General features: G+C 38.4%; 1 protein-coding gene across 6 annotated transcripts in view; it reads left to right on the top strand.

Moving 5' to 3' along the window:
- The window catches only part of fyco1a (FYVE and coiled-coil domain autophagy adaptor 1a), a 210587-nt gene extending 203087 nt beyond the window's left edge, over window positions 1-7500 (top strand). For 5 of the 6 annotated variants that reach the window (XM_059945264.1, XM_059945265.1, XM_059945267.1 and 2 more), the window contains 2 exons: window positions 3368-3477; window positions 6629-7500. In XM_059945264.1, coding sequence (XP_059801247.1) covers window positions 3368-3477; window positions 6629-6710 — 192 coding nt within the window. In that variant the 3' untranslated portion in view covers window positions 6711-7500. Of the gene's footprint in view, window positions 1-3367; window positions 3482-6628 lie in introns of those variants that run through there. The other variant, XM_059945266.1, reaches the window with a different exon arrangement.
- The last annotated feature ends 9383 nt before the right edge of the window (window positions 7501-16883 follow it).

Genomic DNA, 16883 nt, shown 5'->3' with positions numbered 1-16883 from the left:
TATTTATTTCACTGTTTTTACATTACACATTTTAACAATAAATGCAACATAATAAATAAAATCCCTTTAAACAAAGTAAACCCAACGTGTTTAAAGGGTGCAGTAAATATATAAGCATAGCAAAACCTGTTTCTGGCCATACATCCACTTGCACTCGAGATCCGTAGCTCACATACCTAAGCAGTAAGTGAGAAATTGCTGAACTTTCAGGATATCCAAACCATTGGATGCTAGATTATCAGAGTATGAATGTATTTCACAATAAAGTGTTAAATTTGCTCCTCATTTGTTAACAATTAGAATAAGTAAAATTTCATTTTCCCAGGAAGTTCCTCTGGCTCTGGTTCCTACTTCTTAAGTATGTTGACCACAGCTACCATAAACACATCCTCCAAAGTGCTGTGTTGGTGCTTCTGAGGTTTGACGCTTGGAATGCATGTGTTAGCTGGCGGAAACAAATTTGCAGTTTTCTTTTCCCCGGCCTACAGTAAGAAAAAGAAATAGACACGAGATATCCCGTAGATGCCAAAAATCCAGAGCCACGCCCACAAAATGCTGGAGAAACTCAGCAGGCCAGCCACCATCTATGGAAGGGAATCAACAGTTGATGTTTTGGGCTGAGACCCTTCATCAGGACTGGAAAAGAAGAGTGGGCCATGGGGGAAAGGGAAGGAGGAGGGGAGCCATAGTGAGGAATGGAAGAAGGGGGAAGTGGGAAAAAATAACCTTAAGTTAGAGAAGTTGATATTCATGCCATCATGTTGGAGGCTACCGAGATGGAACAATTCTTGCCTTGCGAGATGTTGCTCCTCCAACCCAAGAGTGGCCACATCATGGCAGTAGAGAAGGCCATGGACTGACATGTCGGAATGGGAATATGAATTGGAATTAAAATGGTTGTCCACAGGGAAATCCTTGTTGTGGATGCAGCGAAGGTGCTTGACAAAGTGGTCCCCAATCAGAAAGAAAACTTACAATTGATACAGTCATGAAGACTGGATCATGCTGGCAATTATCAGCAGTATCAAGTAGTACATATGGAAAGGTCCTCTCTGCAGAAGCTGCCTGACCTGCTGTGTATTTGCAACACCAACAACTCGTATTTCAGATTTCCAGCATCTTCCAAGAGAAAATAGCTTTGTTTATGCCATGACTATACACACGTCTGTTTGAATGAAAGGCTGGATGAGTAGGATGCTGCTAACATTTAGGGAGTGAGATTACACCAGCTGAAGGTTTATATTCCAATAAGCCAGAATTTCCAAATTGACATTATTCAACAGAGTCAAAAGTTAGGATTTCCTAATCATTATCCAGTTTTGGTCAAGGTTTCATTTTTGGCAATGTGAATGTGTAGTTGATATAGATAAATTTTGTAACAAACTGCTTAAAATTATTTATATTGGCTTGTCTGCTCAGAACTTTTCTCTCAAGAGTTATGTATATTTGGTATTTGCTTCCTCAGAAGGAGGTAGAAACAAAATCTCTAAATACTTTAAAACCAATGTAGATAGATTCTTGATAAACAAAGGGATAGAAGTTACCTGAGAAGGCAGGAAAGTGTCATCTTCAGGCACGCTTAGAACTACTCTCTGTATGTTGCTGAGGATAATCATCTTCTACAACCTATTTTGGATCACTCTATTCAAAGGAGTGGCCCTTGAGTATTAAGCACAGCAGTGTTCCATTGCTTCAGTGAACAGTTCAGATTTGAGGAGCACTTTAAGTAAGTGTGTTTTCTGAAAGCCTCCTCTACTAAAGACTAACATAATGCTGATTCGCAAATTAAGTATACTTGTAATGGCAACTGCAGCTTTTAAATATTTGTGGAAATATTTTAAATATAATTTAGAATATACAGGTTGCTATGGCCTTTGAGGGAGAGACATAGCCTACAAAATAGGAAGTTTATACTGAGTTTGTGTGTGAAATCACATGGCAGGTTTTATGATTAAAATTAGATTTATAACATCTTCATATTTATTGCACTTTCAAGAAAAGTTTGTTTTTGTATGGTTTATGTGAGCTTTTTTATATAGATTATCTTTCAGCATGTTTTGCCTATTGAATAAATTGTTACTTGTTGCACTTGATTCTGTGGTTTAAAAAAAGGATATGAATCATGGTTTTTGAATTGTATCATCTTAGTGCCTGCAATGGGTGCTACTGTTCTAATAGTCAGCACTTTTATACATTACTAATCAGCAACTAAAATAGCAAGCGTGGAGTGAGGCAACTGATTTGGATAGATACTCCAGAAGTATGTTGAACTAGAACTTTTAGTCCCACGAGAGGATCCAACAGTGCTTCAGAATCCCCTTGTCAAAATGGCATGTCTTGAATGGAGCAAAGACTGACCCCATTTTGGTAAGGTTTTTCCTTATTAAGGTAGTTTAATAATCAGTCCAACTCCAAAGTTAAGTACATTTTCTTGTCAGTGTTTGAAAACAGAACAAGGAAAAATTAACAATTCTTTTCTAACTCCAAGCCATTATTCAGTACTGCTTTCATTTAGCTACTTTCTCTCCCCAGGACATTAGCACAACTACTAGAGCTGCTGCCTCACCACCCCCACAATCAGGGCTTAATCCCAATCTCTGTGCGCTCTGTGGAATGTACGCCTTCTCCATGTGCCCACATGGATTTTCTCTCACATTCCAGGGATGTGTGGATTGATAGGTAAATTGGCTGCTAGTGAGTCGGTGAGTGGTAGAATCTTGGGCGAAGAAACTATTAAGAATATGGAGAAATTAAAACGGGCTTGTGTTTATCAGGCCAAGCAGCTCAATCCTATTATGGAAAGGAAAGTTGCAGTTCAATTCCAATACGCTGTGGGCCGAGCTGCTGTATATGCTGTATGTATAATTCAATTTCTACCTTTTTACTTCTACTTTTTTCCATAGATGCTGCCTGGCCTGCTGAGTTCCTCCAGCATTTTCTGTGTGTTCTTGTTTTATATATAAAAACATATGCTACTCTATATTTCTATGCAAAGGTGATTCCCTGGAATGTGGGAGAAAACCCATGTGGGCACATGGAGAAGGCATACATTCCGCAGAGCGCACAGAGATTGGGATTAAGCCCTGATTGTGGGGGCAGTGAGGCAGCAGCTCTAGTAGTTGTGCTAATGTCCTGGGGAGGGAAATCATCTGATTTTATTTTTGTTGTTGGATTCATACATAACTCTGGTTTATGAAGTTAACCTATACTCTATTTTAATTCGTATTCTTGTATGATGAAAATTGAATTTAAACATCTTAACAACAATTTATTTCTAAGGAGACAAGTTTTCTACCAAAACAAATAGCACATGAATGATCAACTTGCAGATTTTAGATTGCCTCTCTTGTGCTGTATTTTCACACAGGTTTTAATTCCTTTAACACGCTGTAATTCTCATAAGGAAACAATACAAGGCCAACTGAAAGCCAGAAATCCAGGACAGTACTTACTGATATTCGATAACTCATTTTCAAGGTGAGTTATGTCAGTTGATTTGAAATTTGTTTAGCATTCTCATATTAGGGTATTGCTGATAACTATTGAACTTCTCAATAACAACATGTTGTCAAAGATAAATCATTATTGCATGATTGTCAGAATCTGTCTTTGTGCTAAAGTTATGCAATGATAAAGAAGATAGCTTGAGTACTTTGTTGTGCAGTTTAGCTTTGCATCTGTAACACAATCTGCATCAGTTAACATTATTATTCACGTTTCTCCTGTTATTTTTAAACACAGACATACCAATTGAAAGCAAGAACTCTAAGTTGGCCTCTTCAGCCAGCTTATCTATTCAGTCTGATCATAGCTGATCTGATTATTACCGTAATTCTGCATCTCTATGTAATTTATGCCTTAGTTAGCCCTGCCAAAGTGCAATATCTCAGACTTGTCGGCATTTTTCAGTCCATTCTCCCAGCTGCTGCAGATCATGCTGCAAACTTTGATAGCCTTCTTCAGTGTCCTCTACATACCACAGGATTACATAAATCATTTATATGGGTGATAAGAAACGATGGACCCAGCACCAATCCCTGTGGAATGTTACCAGTCACTAGTCCTGTCTCTGTCTTCTCCCACTAAGCTAATATTGAATATAATTTACTACTTAAAACTGAATGCCAAGCGACTTAACTTCTGGACTGGACTTCCATGTGGGTCTTTGTCATAAGCCTTGCTAAACTCCATGTAGACAATGTCCACCACCTTTCCTTCATCAACCTTTCTTATAACTTCCTCAATAAACTCTGTAAGACTGGTTAGATATGACAAACCATGCACACGGTCACATTAACTATTCCTAATCAGGCCCTGACTATCAGAATATTTATATATCAGGCCGCTTGGAATGTTTTCCAATAATTTACCCATAACTGGCATCAGGCTCACAAAACTATAATTCATGGCTTATTCCTAGAGCACTTCTTGATCGACAGAACAACATTTACTACCCTCCAGTCCTCCGGCATGACACCCATGGCTAAAGCCGTTTTAAATATCTCTGCCAGGACCCTTACAATGTCTGCACTCGCCTCCCACAAGTCCAAGGGGATCTTTTATCAGCCCTAAGGATTTATCCACCTTATTTTGCCTTAAGACAATAAGTACCTCCTCTTCTATCATCTTGATACGGCCCATGACCTTACTATTCTTCTGCATCAACTCTATAGATCATGTGTCTGTCTCTTGAATAAATACAGGTGAAAAACGATCTATTTAAGATCTCCCCCAACTATTTCTGCTTCATGCTTAGAGAACCACACAGAGCATCAAAAGATCAAATTTTGTTCCTTCTAATCTTTTGCTCTTAATATATCTATAGAAGCCTTGAATTTTTCCGTCTCATATAATAGGATGAGCATTTTCACATTTTCTGGCATTATAATCCATTTGCCAGATATTTGTTCACTCACTACATGACGTAAATTTTATTTTTTTGTGTGACTTTCAAACTTTGTTGAACTCTTTTCATTGTATAAAAGGAGTACATCATGCAGTGAGGTCCATTTAAAGGGATACTGTACTGACTTTGCAAGGCATGACTGGGCATCTTTACTACCAACTGTTAGATAGTCAAACTTTCCAAAGTTCACAGAATCGAGTACAACAAATATTTCATAACACTTTTAGCTGCTGAGATACCTATTCAATGTATGGCACAGCATTAAACCACCAGAAGAAATTTATATTAGTGGCTTTGGTAGAGTAATGACAAATGCTTAAAGTGTGGTTGGCCAGAGCACGTAGACATATTCATCTGCACAGAATCTACATTCACATGTTTTTTTCAGAGTCAGTTCATCCTATTTAGATTCTGCTGATGAGTTGTGTGTTTACACCCCCGTGTTATCAAAGCTTGCCATCGCTGAGCTATGTGAAATTCTTTGGGAAGGTCTTTGATCACAGTTATGTCCATGGTAATCAAAGTTGCTATGACTTCCATTTTCTTGCCGTAGGATCCTTATAAGTATCCACAATGGTTTTAATGCTTACTGCAGCTTCATGGATGGAAAAAAATGGGCTTGATTTGCTGTTGTTTTTTTTTGTTTGTTTTGATGCTTGTGTAATTCTGCTTAACATTATGGGCATGCTTTGTTGTCACCAGCATATGTGGTGACACTCATGGGCGGTCCACCGCGCATTGTGTTAATTGTTAACTCGAATGACAAATTTCACTGTGTTTGATGTACATCTGATAAATAAATGAATCTGAATCTGAACCATAGCAGTTGCTTTCTAAGTACTTAAGGACATGGATTTGTTCATATACAGTACTGTGATTTGGCATTTTGAGCAAATAATTTACAAGTATTGCTGCTCTCTTAGAAATGGAGACAGCTGTTAATACCATCTGTGTGCCAATAAAAGCTCCTTTCAAATAGAAAAGTTCCTACTCTGATGATGGTTACCAATCATTTTCCTCTTGGTCAATACCTTGCATCTGGGAAACATGTAAGACTGAAATGCTGACCATTTTCATGGTAGCATTGATTGGAGGGAGAACTTTTACCTCCCTGGCTCTTGCCATCTATTTGCAACACTATACTTAAAATTATTCATCAGTAGCTCAACGTGTACATAGAATTCCACCCTCTGTGATGCCCAAGTGAAGGTGCCTGTTGAAGGTTTCTTTTATCATAAAGTAGAGACTTTCTTAGAGCCATTAAATAGGACACTGCTGAAGGCACCTAGAAATGGCCAAGGCTATACTAAGGTATCCTTAGACAGGAAAATTATATATGTTATTTCCTAAAACGGGAGGTTTCTGGGTCTCTAAATATTGAGCAACATCTTTCCCTAATACTTTCCTCCTGTAAAGACTTGATTAAAATAAATTTTATCAAGCTACGTTGACCTAAAAATCTTGTGAGTACCTGTGAGAAACCAGTGAGGTGCAAATTGGGCAGTTTTTGAGTGGGTAATTTGGTTGCCAGATTGTTTTTTAATATGTTGTCAGATAAAGTTTTAAAACATTAAATAAAATAGAACAAAGTTTAAATGTAATCTCTGACAAATTTTTGTAAAGATTCTGAATAAATTTTGGTTGTTTTCTTTTTAATTAATTCTGTCATTAATTCCAAATAATTATGATGTCAAAGTAACTATTGTCATTTATTTCTTCTAGGTTTACATCAAAGAAGGTGTTTTATCGCTTAACAGTTGAAAAACCCATAATCTATGATGGAAGTGATGTTTCCGAACCATGAAATATTTGCACAATTTTTTTAACCTGTTCAAGTGTAACCAAATTTGGGGCAATATTTTCAAAGGTTTGAAATCTATGCAAATAAGTTTTAAATAAAAATATATTTAGTAATATATACCTCTTCCGCACTAAATAATGTAAAGTAGGATTATCAAGTGCAGGCAGTATTTTTGTAGTGGGTAAGTGTAAGAGCTACCTGTCTGAAATGAGAAATTATGGTTGCATTACCTTTCCTTCATATAATGAACTACTGGTGTAATATTATAAACTCGCTTTGGTTGTTATACCACTACTTCGGCCATATTTCAGCTGCAACTCATTATATTATGATAAGTGACGCATACAAAACAAGTATCATTTGTGGCATTACACCTAGGAATAACTTAAGCAGGTTAATACCTCTTTGTACTAGTAATTTGCTGGAGAACAGATGGCAGGAACGTAGCCTAATGATGCAAATGTGTGGCAATGATCTATCTAATATAAGAACATGCAACACTATAATCGGGGCAGCTTAACAAGTAAAACATATTTGTATTGACTGTTATAGATATTTTCACTGGAATATATATTTTAAAATGTTTGTAAGCCAGGAGCGGTTGGGTTTTTGAGAGCGGTCTTAATTTAACTTTGTGGTATTGCCAATTTTAATAGTATGCCACTAATATTAATTTGGAATAATAATACAGATATTTTTAAAAATTACAATGTATAATGCACTTTTATTCCAAAATTTGATATTTAGATAGAAACAATCAATAAAGGAAATCAGTACATAATTTACAGTTGAACTTGTTTATTCTGAGTTGTTTCTTCAGTTTATTAAACAGTTCTTGCATCTGAGAAATACTCTTTTTATTCATTAATGGGTTGTCCCTGAGAAGCTAGTAGTCAGCTACTTTCTGCAGTAAGGGTAGACTGGTTTTCCCATGGTGAAGTTAGATAGAGAGTTCTAGCATGAAGAATCTGTAAGGTATTAACTGGTCAGGAGAGTAGTAGGATTAGATCTTAAGAAAAACTTGTAAGCTGTTTGGAATAATTTTGAAGAATTACTCAATATTCAGCTTATTACAAGCATCAGAAATTATTAAACACAAGAGATTCTACGAAGGCTGGAAATCTTGAGCACCACACACAAAGTGCTGCAGGAACTCAGCAAGTCAGGCAGCATCTATGCTGATAGAGTGCTAATAATCACTCAGTGTTATGGGTTGATACCCTTCATCATGATTGGAAAGAAAGGGAGCAGAAAGCAGAATAAGAAGGTGGAGGAGGGAAGGATTACAAACTGGCAGCTGATAGATAAGCAGGTGAGGGGAAAGGTGGGTGGGTGGATGAGGTAAGAAGCTGAGAGGGGATAGGTGGAAGAGGTACGGGGCTGAAGAAGAAGGAATCTAATAGGAATATACAGTGGACCATGGAAGAAAGGGAAGGTGGAGGGAGGTGATGGGCAGGTGAGAAGGGGTGGGGTTTTGCTGTTTATCATTGGTGGAATTAAGCTTTGTATCTTTTAGACAGGCTCTCTACAGTATAAAGGAAACCATCCATTGTTACACCTCTTTCCAGTTCCTCCCCAAGTGGCAACAGACCAATAAAATTAATAATTGACTGCATGCCTTTCCAGCCATATGTTTAATAAAGTATGGAGGCCATACATTAACCACAGACAGATGATAACCAGTGGTGGGTTGTCTTTTGATGGCTACCAGACAATACACTCTCTCTATAAATGGCTTTAGTATTCAGTGATCGTGTGTGTCCAACTGAACCTGCTCAGCACTGATAAGCAGAGGCCAGATTTGTCAGTTTTGTCACATCACAGAATTGGAAGGTTATCAACTCCCACAGTACCTATTCAGTTCTCAATTTTTTAACATATTATGTGATTATTCCTATTAATTTATGCATCTCTACATGTCTACTTTGGTGATGCTGCTTTCAGCCTGATCACTTCTAACATAGGTGATGATGTTTCCATTCATACTAATACCATCTTCCTAGCTGAGCTTGAGATATAGAAGTGTAAACTGTAGATAGAACATTAAAGTGTCCTTGTCAAATGACTGCAAAGCTCTTAGTCCAACCTTGTTGCTCATCAATTGGCAGATAACCCTACTAGTAACAAAAATAATTGAACAATATCTGTCCTGAAATTGATTCCTATGATCACATTCCCAAATGCCCAAACTTTGATTCTTGACATGAATTTTAGCAAAGCTGTCATAGTACATCATAATAGGATGAAACCTTTGACATGACTATCATTCTAAAAAGTAAGGAGTAAACCTCAGTAGAAGTATTACTTCTATAACTTTAACCCCACAGTAACCAGGAAAAGCTTACCTGCAGGTAAATTCTGATAACTTTTATATTGAGAAATTTTTCAAGCATTTATATCATTTTACTTTATTTTACATCTAACATAACAATGCCAGTTCAGAGAAATATAAAAGAGGGAGAGGGGAGAAATTTAAAGATTTCAGGGGCAAGCTTTCATAGAGATTGTAGAGGTTATATGGTATGAGGTACCAAAGGAAGCATAGTTTCAACATTCAAAATTGTGTACAGGTACTTGGATAGGAAAGGCAGAGATGGATAGAGATCTAATTTACTGTAGGTCTACATGGCAAATGGGATTAGTGTGGATAAGACATCAAGGTTGGTATGGATAGTTGTGCCAAAGGTCCCATTTCTATGGTGTACTACTCTATGACTCATCACTGTCAGGTGAATCAGCTCAAAATTAAGCTAAATATCTTGAGATTTCTGTATGCACAGTCATGGTTAAGCTTTTAATGCTAATGCTATAGGGTATTTCATTTAATAGTTTTCTGTAGAAGCAGTGTGTTCTGCTGGTAGTGTTTTGGTTACCGTTAAACAAGGAGTTGTGGTGTTCAGCTGAGGAATGTCAGTCAGCTAATCAGGATGGTGGAATTGGGAGAAGGTACTAAAGAAAACTGGGCGGAGAAGTTTTGTGATGGATACTGAAGGGGTTGAGGTCTTTTTCAGCGGGAGATGGAGGGAGAAGAAGATTGAGAGAACCGACTTAAGGATTCCAACCATCTGGAATACACAATTCAATGGAGTCCAGGATGGAAAGATCTATCAGTGAACGGTAAATAAGAGTTGATGCTGTGAATACAAGGACTCCTCCAGCTTTTAGAAGATTTGGCCTCCAACTTGTGCACATTTGACTTTTAATTATAGTAGGCCCTTTTATTTATTTTTTTCTTTCTTCTTTAACAGTTGTTCGATTAAGATGACATTCATAAATACACCTCTCTTATAATTGTATGCAGTGTATGATCTGTTATTTCTTGGTGACAGGTAATTACAAATGGGCAGCAGTTACACAATACTTGCTCAGATTGGGGTGCAGGTGGTTGAAACATCCCGGCTCTTCTGCTCTGGTGGGACCCAAGTCATATCAACCCGAGATCAGAGTTCGAGAAAGGTGGCTTTCTCACTGTTGAGTCCTTGTTAGCAAGGGGTCAACCAGCCATGTTTTTAGATACTCCCAGTAAAAAGGGGTTTCATGTATTTTTGCCAGTATTTTTTTGCTCTACATTTTATTTTCTTCAGAATTATAGAAATAATCCCAAAGGTACAAACAATCAAGACCACAGATACAATCTGAATAATCATGACTCTGGAAACCATTAAAGAAAACATTTCTTACTGCAGTTTCCAAAGGAGCCATAAACACAGTAGCAAGGAATGGAGAAAATAGGGAAGTGGTATTGCAGTTGAGTTATATACATGAAATAATAATAAAGTTTGATTTGAAAGTACGATTATTAAGTTGGTTCATGGCATCGTTTCGTTCATGTGAACTTTTCATACAAGATTTCAGCCAGCAAGAAGCAAACCTAGGATCACATTCCCTGTGGAAGAGGAAGTTCTCAGATCCATCCAAACGAAAATATGGTAAATTTATTTCAAAAGTAAATGGTTTATGAATCATTTTGGATATGTATTATGGTTAATGTATTGGACCTGGGAAGAACTGGTGATTTTAAACCATTAAACCCAGAGCTCTCCACTAGGGTCATAGAGAAATACAGCACAGAAACAGGCCCTTCGGTGTATTTAGATCATGCCGGAACTATTAAAACTGCCTACTCCCAACATCCTGCACAGGGACCATGACCCTCCATATCCCTACTATCCATGTGCCTATCCAAACTTACCTTACATGTTGAAATTCAGCTTACATGGACCACTTGTGCTAGTTGTTCATTCCACACTCTCACAAGCATCTGATTGAAGAAATTACCCTTAAACTTCTTACCTTTCATCCATCCATAAGTCAAGACCTCTGGTTGTAATTCCACCCAACCTCAGTGGAAAAAGCCTGCTTGCATTTACCCTATCTATACTCCTCATAACTTTGTATATCTCTATCAAATCTCCTCTCAATCTTCAATATTCTAAAGAATGCAGGTCTAAACTATTCAATCTTTCCATACAACTCAGGTCCTCCAGACCCAGAAACATCCTTGTAAATTTTCTGTGCACTCTTTCAACCTTGTTTACATCTTTCCTGTAGGTAGGCGACCAAAACTGCACATAATATTCCAAATTAGGCCTCAACAAGTCTTAGATAACTTCAACATAACATCCCATCTTCTGTACTCGATACATTGATTTATGAAGACCAATGTGCCAAAAGCTTTCTTTACTACCCTATCTATCTGCAATGCCACTTTAAATGAACTATGTACCTATATTCTCAGGTACCTTTGTTCTACCATACTACTTGGTGTAAGACCTACCCTGGTTGGACTTACTGAAGTGCAAAACCTCACACTTGTCTGCATTAAATTTCATCTGTCATTTTTCAGCCCATTTTTCTAGCTGATGACAATACCTTTGCAAGCCATGATAGCCTTCCGTACTGTCCATTATACCCCCAATCTTGGTGTCAACTGCAAACTTGCTGATCTAGTTAGCCACATTATTATCCAGATCATTGATACAGAAGATAATCAAGAAAGGGTCCAGCACCAATCAACACACTACTAGTCACAGACCTCCTACTACCACTCTCTGGCTTCTCCCATAAAGCCAATGTCTAATCCAAATTATTACCTCATCCTGAATGCTGAGTAATTGAACCTTCTTGACCAGCCTTCCATGCAGGACCCTGTCAAATGCCTTTCTAAAGTCCACGTAGACAACATCAACTGCTCTGCCTTCGTCCATTTTCCTGGTAACATCTTTGAAAAACTCTGTAAGATTGGTTCAACAGGACCTAGTACAAAAGATGCCATGCTGACTAGCCTTAATCAGCCCATGTCTATCCAATTACTTATGTATTCGGTGCCTTAGAAAACCTTCAAATAATTTTCCACAATTGATGTCAGACTAACCGGCCTATAATTTCCTGGTTTCTGTTTAGAGCCATTTTAAAACAGCCGAACAACTTTGGTTACCCTCCAACCCTCTGGTACTTTGCCTTTTGCTAAGTATATTATAAATATCTCTGCTAGGGCCCTGGCAATTTCTGTATCTGCCTCCTATAGGATCTGAGGAAACACCTTCTCAGAACCTGGGGATTTATCCACCCTGATATGCCTCAGGGTAGCAAACACCTCCTCCTCCGTCATCTAAATAAGGGCCATGAAGTTGATGCCACTCTGCCTCACTTCTATTGACTGTATTCATCTCCCAAGTAAATACAGGTGCAACGAAAGCATTTAAGATCTCCTTCATTTATTTTAGCTCTACCCATGGATAACCATTCTGGTCCAATTTTGTTCCTAGAATCCCTTAGGAGTCCCCTTCACCTTGTCTGTGAGGGTAACTTCATGCCTTTTAGCCTTTCCGATTTATTTATTAAGTGTCCTGTTGCATTTCTTGTACTCCATAAGCACCTCATTTGTTCCTACTTGCCTATCCCTGCTATGTACCTCCTTTTTTCTCTTAACCATGACCTCAATATCTCTTGAAAACCAATGTTTTGTACACTTGTTATCTTTCCCTTTTACTCTGACAGGGATATGCAAGCTTTGTACTCTCAGAATTTCATTTTTGAACACCTACCACTTTCCAGGTACACCTTTGCCAGAAAGCAGCCCGTCCCGATCCACACAATGCCAGATCATTTCTGATACCATCAAAATCGGCCTTTCCCCAATTTAGAATCTCAACACCTGGACCAGACCTATCTCTTTGTATATTTACTTTGAATCTAATGACAGTGTGGTCACGGAAAGCAAAGTGTTCCCGTACACAAACCTCTCACTTGCCCAGTAGCATTCCCTAATAGCAGATCCAGTAAAGCACGCTGTCTCGTTAGGACTTCTGTGTGCTGATGAAGGAAACTTTCCAGAACACATTTTACAAACTCTATCCTATCTAGTCCTTTCACAGTATGGAATTCCCAGTCAATATGTGGAAAGTTAAAATGACCAACTATAATAACAACCTTATGTTTATTGCAACAGTCTGTGATCTCTCTATAAATTTGTTCCACTAAATCCCTAGAATTGTTGGGTAATCTGTAATATAGACTCACTAATGTGCTCATACTTTTCTTATTTCCCAGTTCCACCCAGTATGATTCACTAGTTGAGTTCTCCAGTCTGTCCTGATGGAGCATTGCTGTGACATTTTCCCTGACTAGTAAGACCACTCCTCCTTTAATCCCTCCTGCTTTGTTACATCTCAATAACAGAATCCAGGAATACGAGGGATTTTAGGGATTTCTTTCTCTTGTGTCTGAGAAACTGATTGATATGATCATTTATTAACTATATCATATATATTACTGTTCCTACCCAGACAGTGAAAGGCAAATCAGATGAATTCTGTTTTCTTAAACAAAAAAATGGTAGAGTTACTCTTGTTAAATCCAGTCCTTTTCTTCCCAACCTCAGGTTAATTATGAGATTCCCTGTTTTTATTTTGCATTTGCAGCTTGACCTTCATTCTGCTGCTTTCCAGAGCTGCTCAGGCTGTGAGTAGATTGACAGATAAATTGCTGCACAGCACCAACCTCTCACCCGAAAGTGCAACTGCATTATTTCAAAGAAATGTTCAAATGCTGGGGCTTTATCTAATTTAGTCAAACTAACAAACACCTATCTTTACATCTATAGCTTTTGTTTCATGTAGAGCATAGACATCACCTGAAAAAAAACATACAGCCCATTGATGTTGAATTATCCAATGAAGTTCAGTAGTCATTTACTCTTCTTCCATTTATAGCCTTGAATCGTTTCTTGACAGATTCATCTGCTGGTGCTTTCACTGCTACCAGTCACCTATTCACATGCTAGCCACTCGGAGTAATTGTGTCTTTGTTTGGCTGGACAAAGCTGGGGACAGCGTTGAAACATCCTGCGTAACATCTTTCCATTTCTCTTTACTTTGAAGTTATTGTTTGACAGATCTTGACAACCTGTAGCCTATTCTAATCAGCAATCACTTTCTTTTTCTATTCTGCTCATTGTAATTAAAAAGCTTTTATGAGGAAGATTAATCTTCCAATATGATCAATATTTGTTCAAAGACAGTTAATTAAATAAGTAAAACACATCAGAGATTTTTCTGCCCTAGCATCCTTCACAATCATTTAACCCTAATTCTGTATAATTAGATAATAATAATTTGGTAGTAGTATTTCTTTAACTTTGAAGGTTGTTACAGATGAATTTCCAAATAATCTATATTTTTGGAAGTAGACAAAAACTTAATGTATTAATCAATATCGTTGATCTATGATATGCCTCCTATTCTTGCAATTTTGGCTGAAGTTCTGGAGCTTAGAACGGTGGTTGATTGTTTTGGTGTCAATAGGACATATCCATACATCGACCAATATTTATAACAAGCTAGATTGCTCACTATGTGATTTAAGGAGAGTTCTTTGTTCCCTAAGGTAACAAAGCAAGAATTAAAGTGTTTGCTTATCCGCAGTGTAGCCTGGCATAACTTTCTGCTGGAGGTAAGGTGAAAGAGGATTTTTTTTTTTGGATAACTTCGATGGAAGTTGTATACAAAGACACAGAGGTTGGAATGAAATGTAGCTGCTGTCAGTAATCATATTATGCTTCACTTTTAATGGAAGCAACATTATTCCGTTCTTAGGAATGTTCATTAAGTCCATCAGTGCTGGTCAAAAGTAGACATTGATTATGATGTGAACTAAGCTCAGTCTAGAATGGGAATATTGAACTTCACAATTCTAATGTGAATGAACATGTGTGACACATGCGTTCCCATAGTTGCAGCAGTTGCAGCAGTGGTTTTGACAGGTAAGTAGTTGGCTGGTGAAAAAAATGTGCAGCCAGCACAAGGCAGAAATTACTTGAGAGGTGTTAAAAAGAGTATCATATTGTTTAAATCGATGTTAGTACCATTTTTGGTACTTCTAGACTTCTGCCACCCTCATCAAATACACTATATCCAACATGCCTAAGAAGCATTTGTAGGTCTTTGGGGCTTTGCAGGATGAAAGAAGGCAGGAAAGGATCCAGGACTGAAAACATGACCCCATCACCACAAGGCAGTGAAATGCATCTTGTGCGGAGATACAATCTGCAAAGTAGCAACAGTTAGTCCTTTCTGAGCATTAGTACAGAGTGACAGCAATCATCTTCTGGATGCAAAGCATATCCATTATGTACTGGAGCTGGGTGTAGAGGAAAAACTTTAGGTTGGGCACACCAACTAATGAGCAGCAATTTTGCAAGATATTGGCAGTCCACCACCAACAGTGGCACAGAGAATAGAGTCATCGGCAGATAGCCTCTGTGGCATTGGCTCAATGTACTGACAATATCTGTGCAATAACATGCTTTCTGAATGTGTCAGCAGAAACAGTAGATGGGACATTACATTCCAAGGTGTCACTAATCATCTCTACCTGTTCTCCAGGAAAGATAAGGAAGATGCATTCAACTCTCACAGAAAAGGGAAGACTTATAAGTAAGGTGAAAACACATTTCCCATCTACAGTGAAGTCACTTTTATTGTCATTTCGACCATAACTACTGTAATGCATACTAAAATTGAGACAACTTTTTTTCAGGACCATGACATGACACAGTACAAAAACTAAACTACGTAAAAAACAACACAGAAAAAAAATCTAGACTAGACTACAGATCTACCCAGGACTGCATAAAGAGCAGAAAACAGTGCAGGCATTACAATAAATAAAAAACAAGACAATTGGGCAGTAAGGTGTCAATCCAGGCTCTGGGTATTGAGGAGTCTGATAGCTTGGGGGAAGAAATTGTTACAGTCTGGTTGTGAGAGCCTGAATGCTTCGGTGCCTTTTCCCAGACAGCAGGAGGGAGAAGAGTTTGTATGAGGGGTGTGTGGGGTCCTTCATAATGCTGTTTGCTTTGCGGATACAGCGTGTAGTGTAAATGTACGTAATGGCGGGAAGAGAGACCCCGATGATCTTCTCAGCTGACCTCACTATCCGCTGCAGGATCTTGCGATCGGAGATGGTGCAGTTTCCGAACCAGGCAGTAATGCAGCTGCACAGGATCCTCTCAATACAATCCCTGTAAAATGTGATGAGGATGAGGGGTGGGAGATGGACTTTCCTCAGCCTTTGCAGAAAGTAGAGACTCTGCTGGGCTTTCTTTGCTATGGAGCTGGTGTTGAGGGACCAGGTGAGATTCTCCGCCAGGTGAACACCAAGAAATTCTGTGCTCTTAACGATCTCTACCAAGGAGCCATCGATTTTCAGCAGGGGGTGGTGGCTCGGTGGCTCCATGCCCTCCTGAAGTCAACACCATCTCTTTTGTTTAGTTCACATTCAGAGATAGGTTGTTGGCTCTGCACCAGTCCGTTAGCCTCTGCACCTCCTCTCTGTAAGCTGACTCATCACTCTTGCTGATAAGACCCACCACAGTCGTGTCATTGGCAAACTTGATGATGTGGTTTCAGCTGTGTGTTGCAGCACAGTTGTGGGTGAGCAGAGTGAACAGCAGTGGACTGAGCACAGTGTGATGCCTCCTTCCTAACCACCCCTTGGCCCTGTGCCATGTTGCATCAAGAATGCTTGTTGACAGCATCAAGGATATACAGTATGATTGGACATTGTTTTTAAGCATATGTTTGAAGTGTTATTTAGATCACACTATTTATTCCTACAATTTTTGCTTTGCAAGTGACTTTACTGCTGTCCATTTATTTTGTGCTGAATGTATAA

The sequence above is a fragment of the Hypanus sabinus genome, chromosome 20 (genome assembly GCF_030144855.1).
Source record: "Hypanus sabinus isolate sHypSab1 chromosome 20, sHypSab1.hap1, whole genome shotgun sequence".
NCBI classification, from domain to species: domain Eukaryota; kingdom Metazoa; phylum Chordata; class Chondrichthyes; order Myliobatiformes; family Dasyatidae; genus Hypanus; species Hypanus sabinus.
Note: the sequence above shows the minus strand (reverse complement) of the source record. Positions and strands in the feature narration are given on the sequence as shown.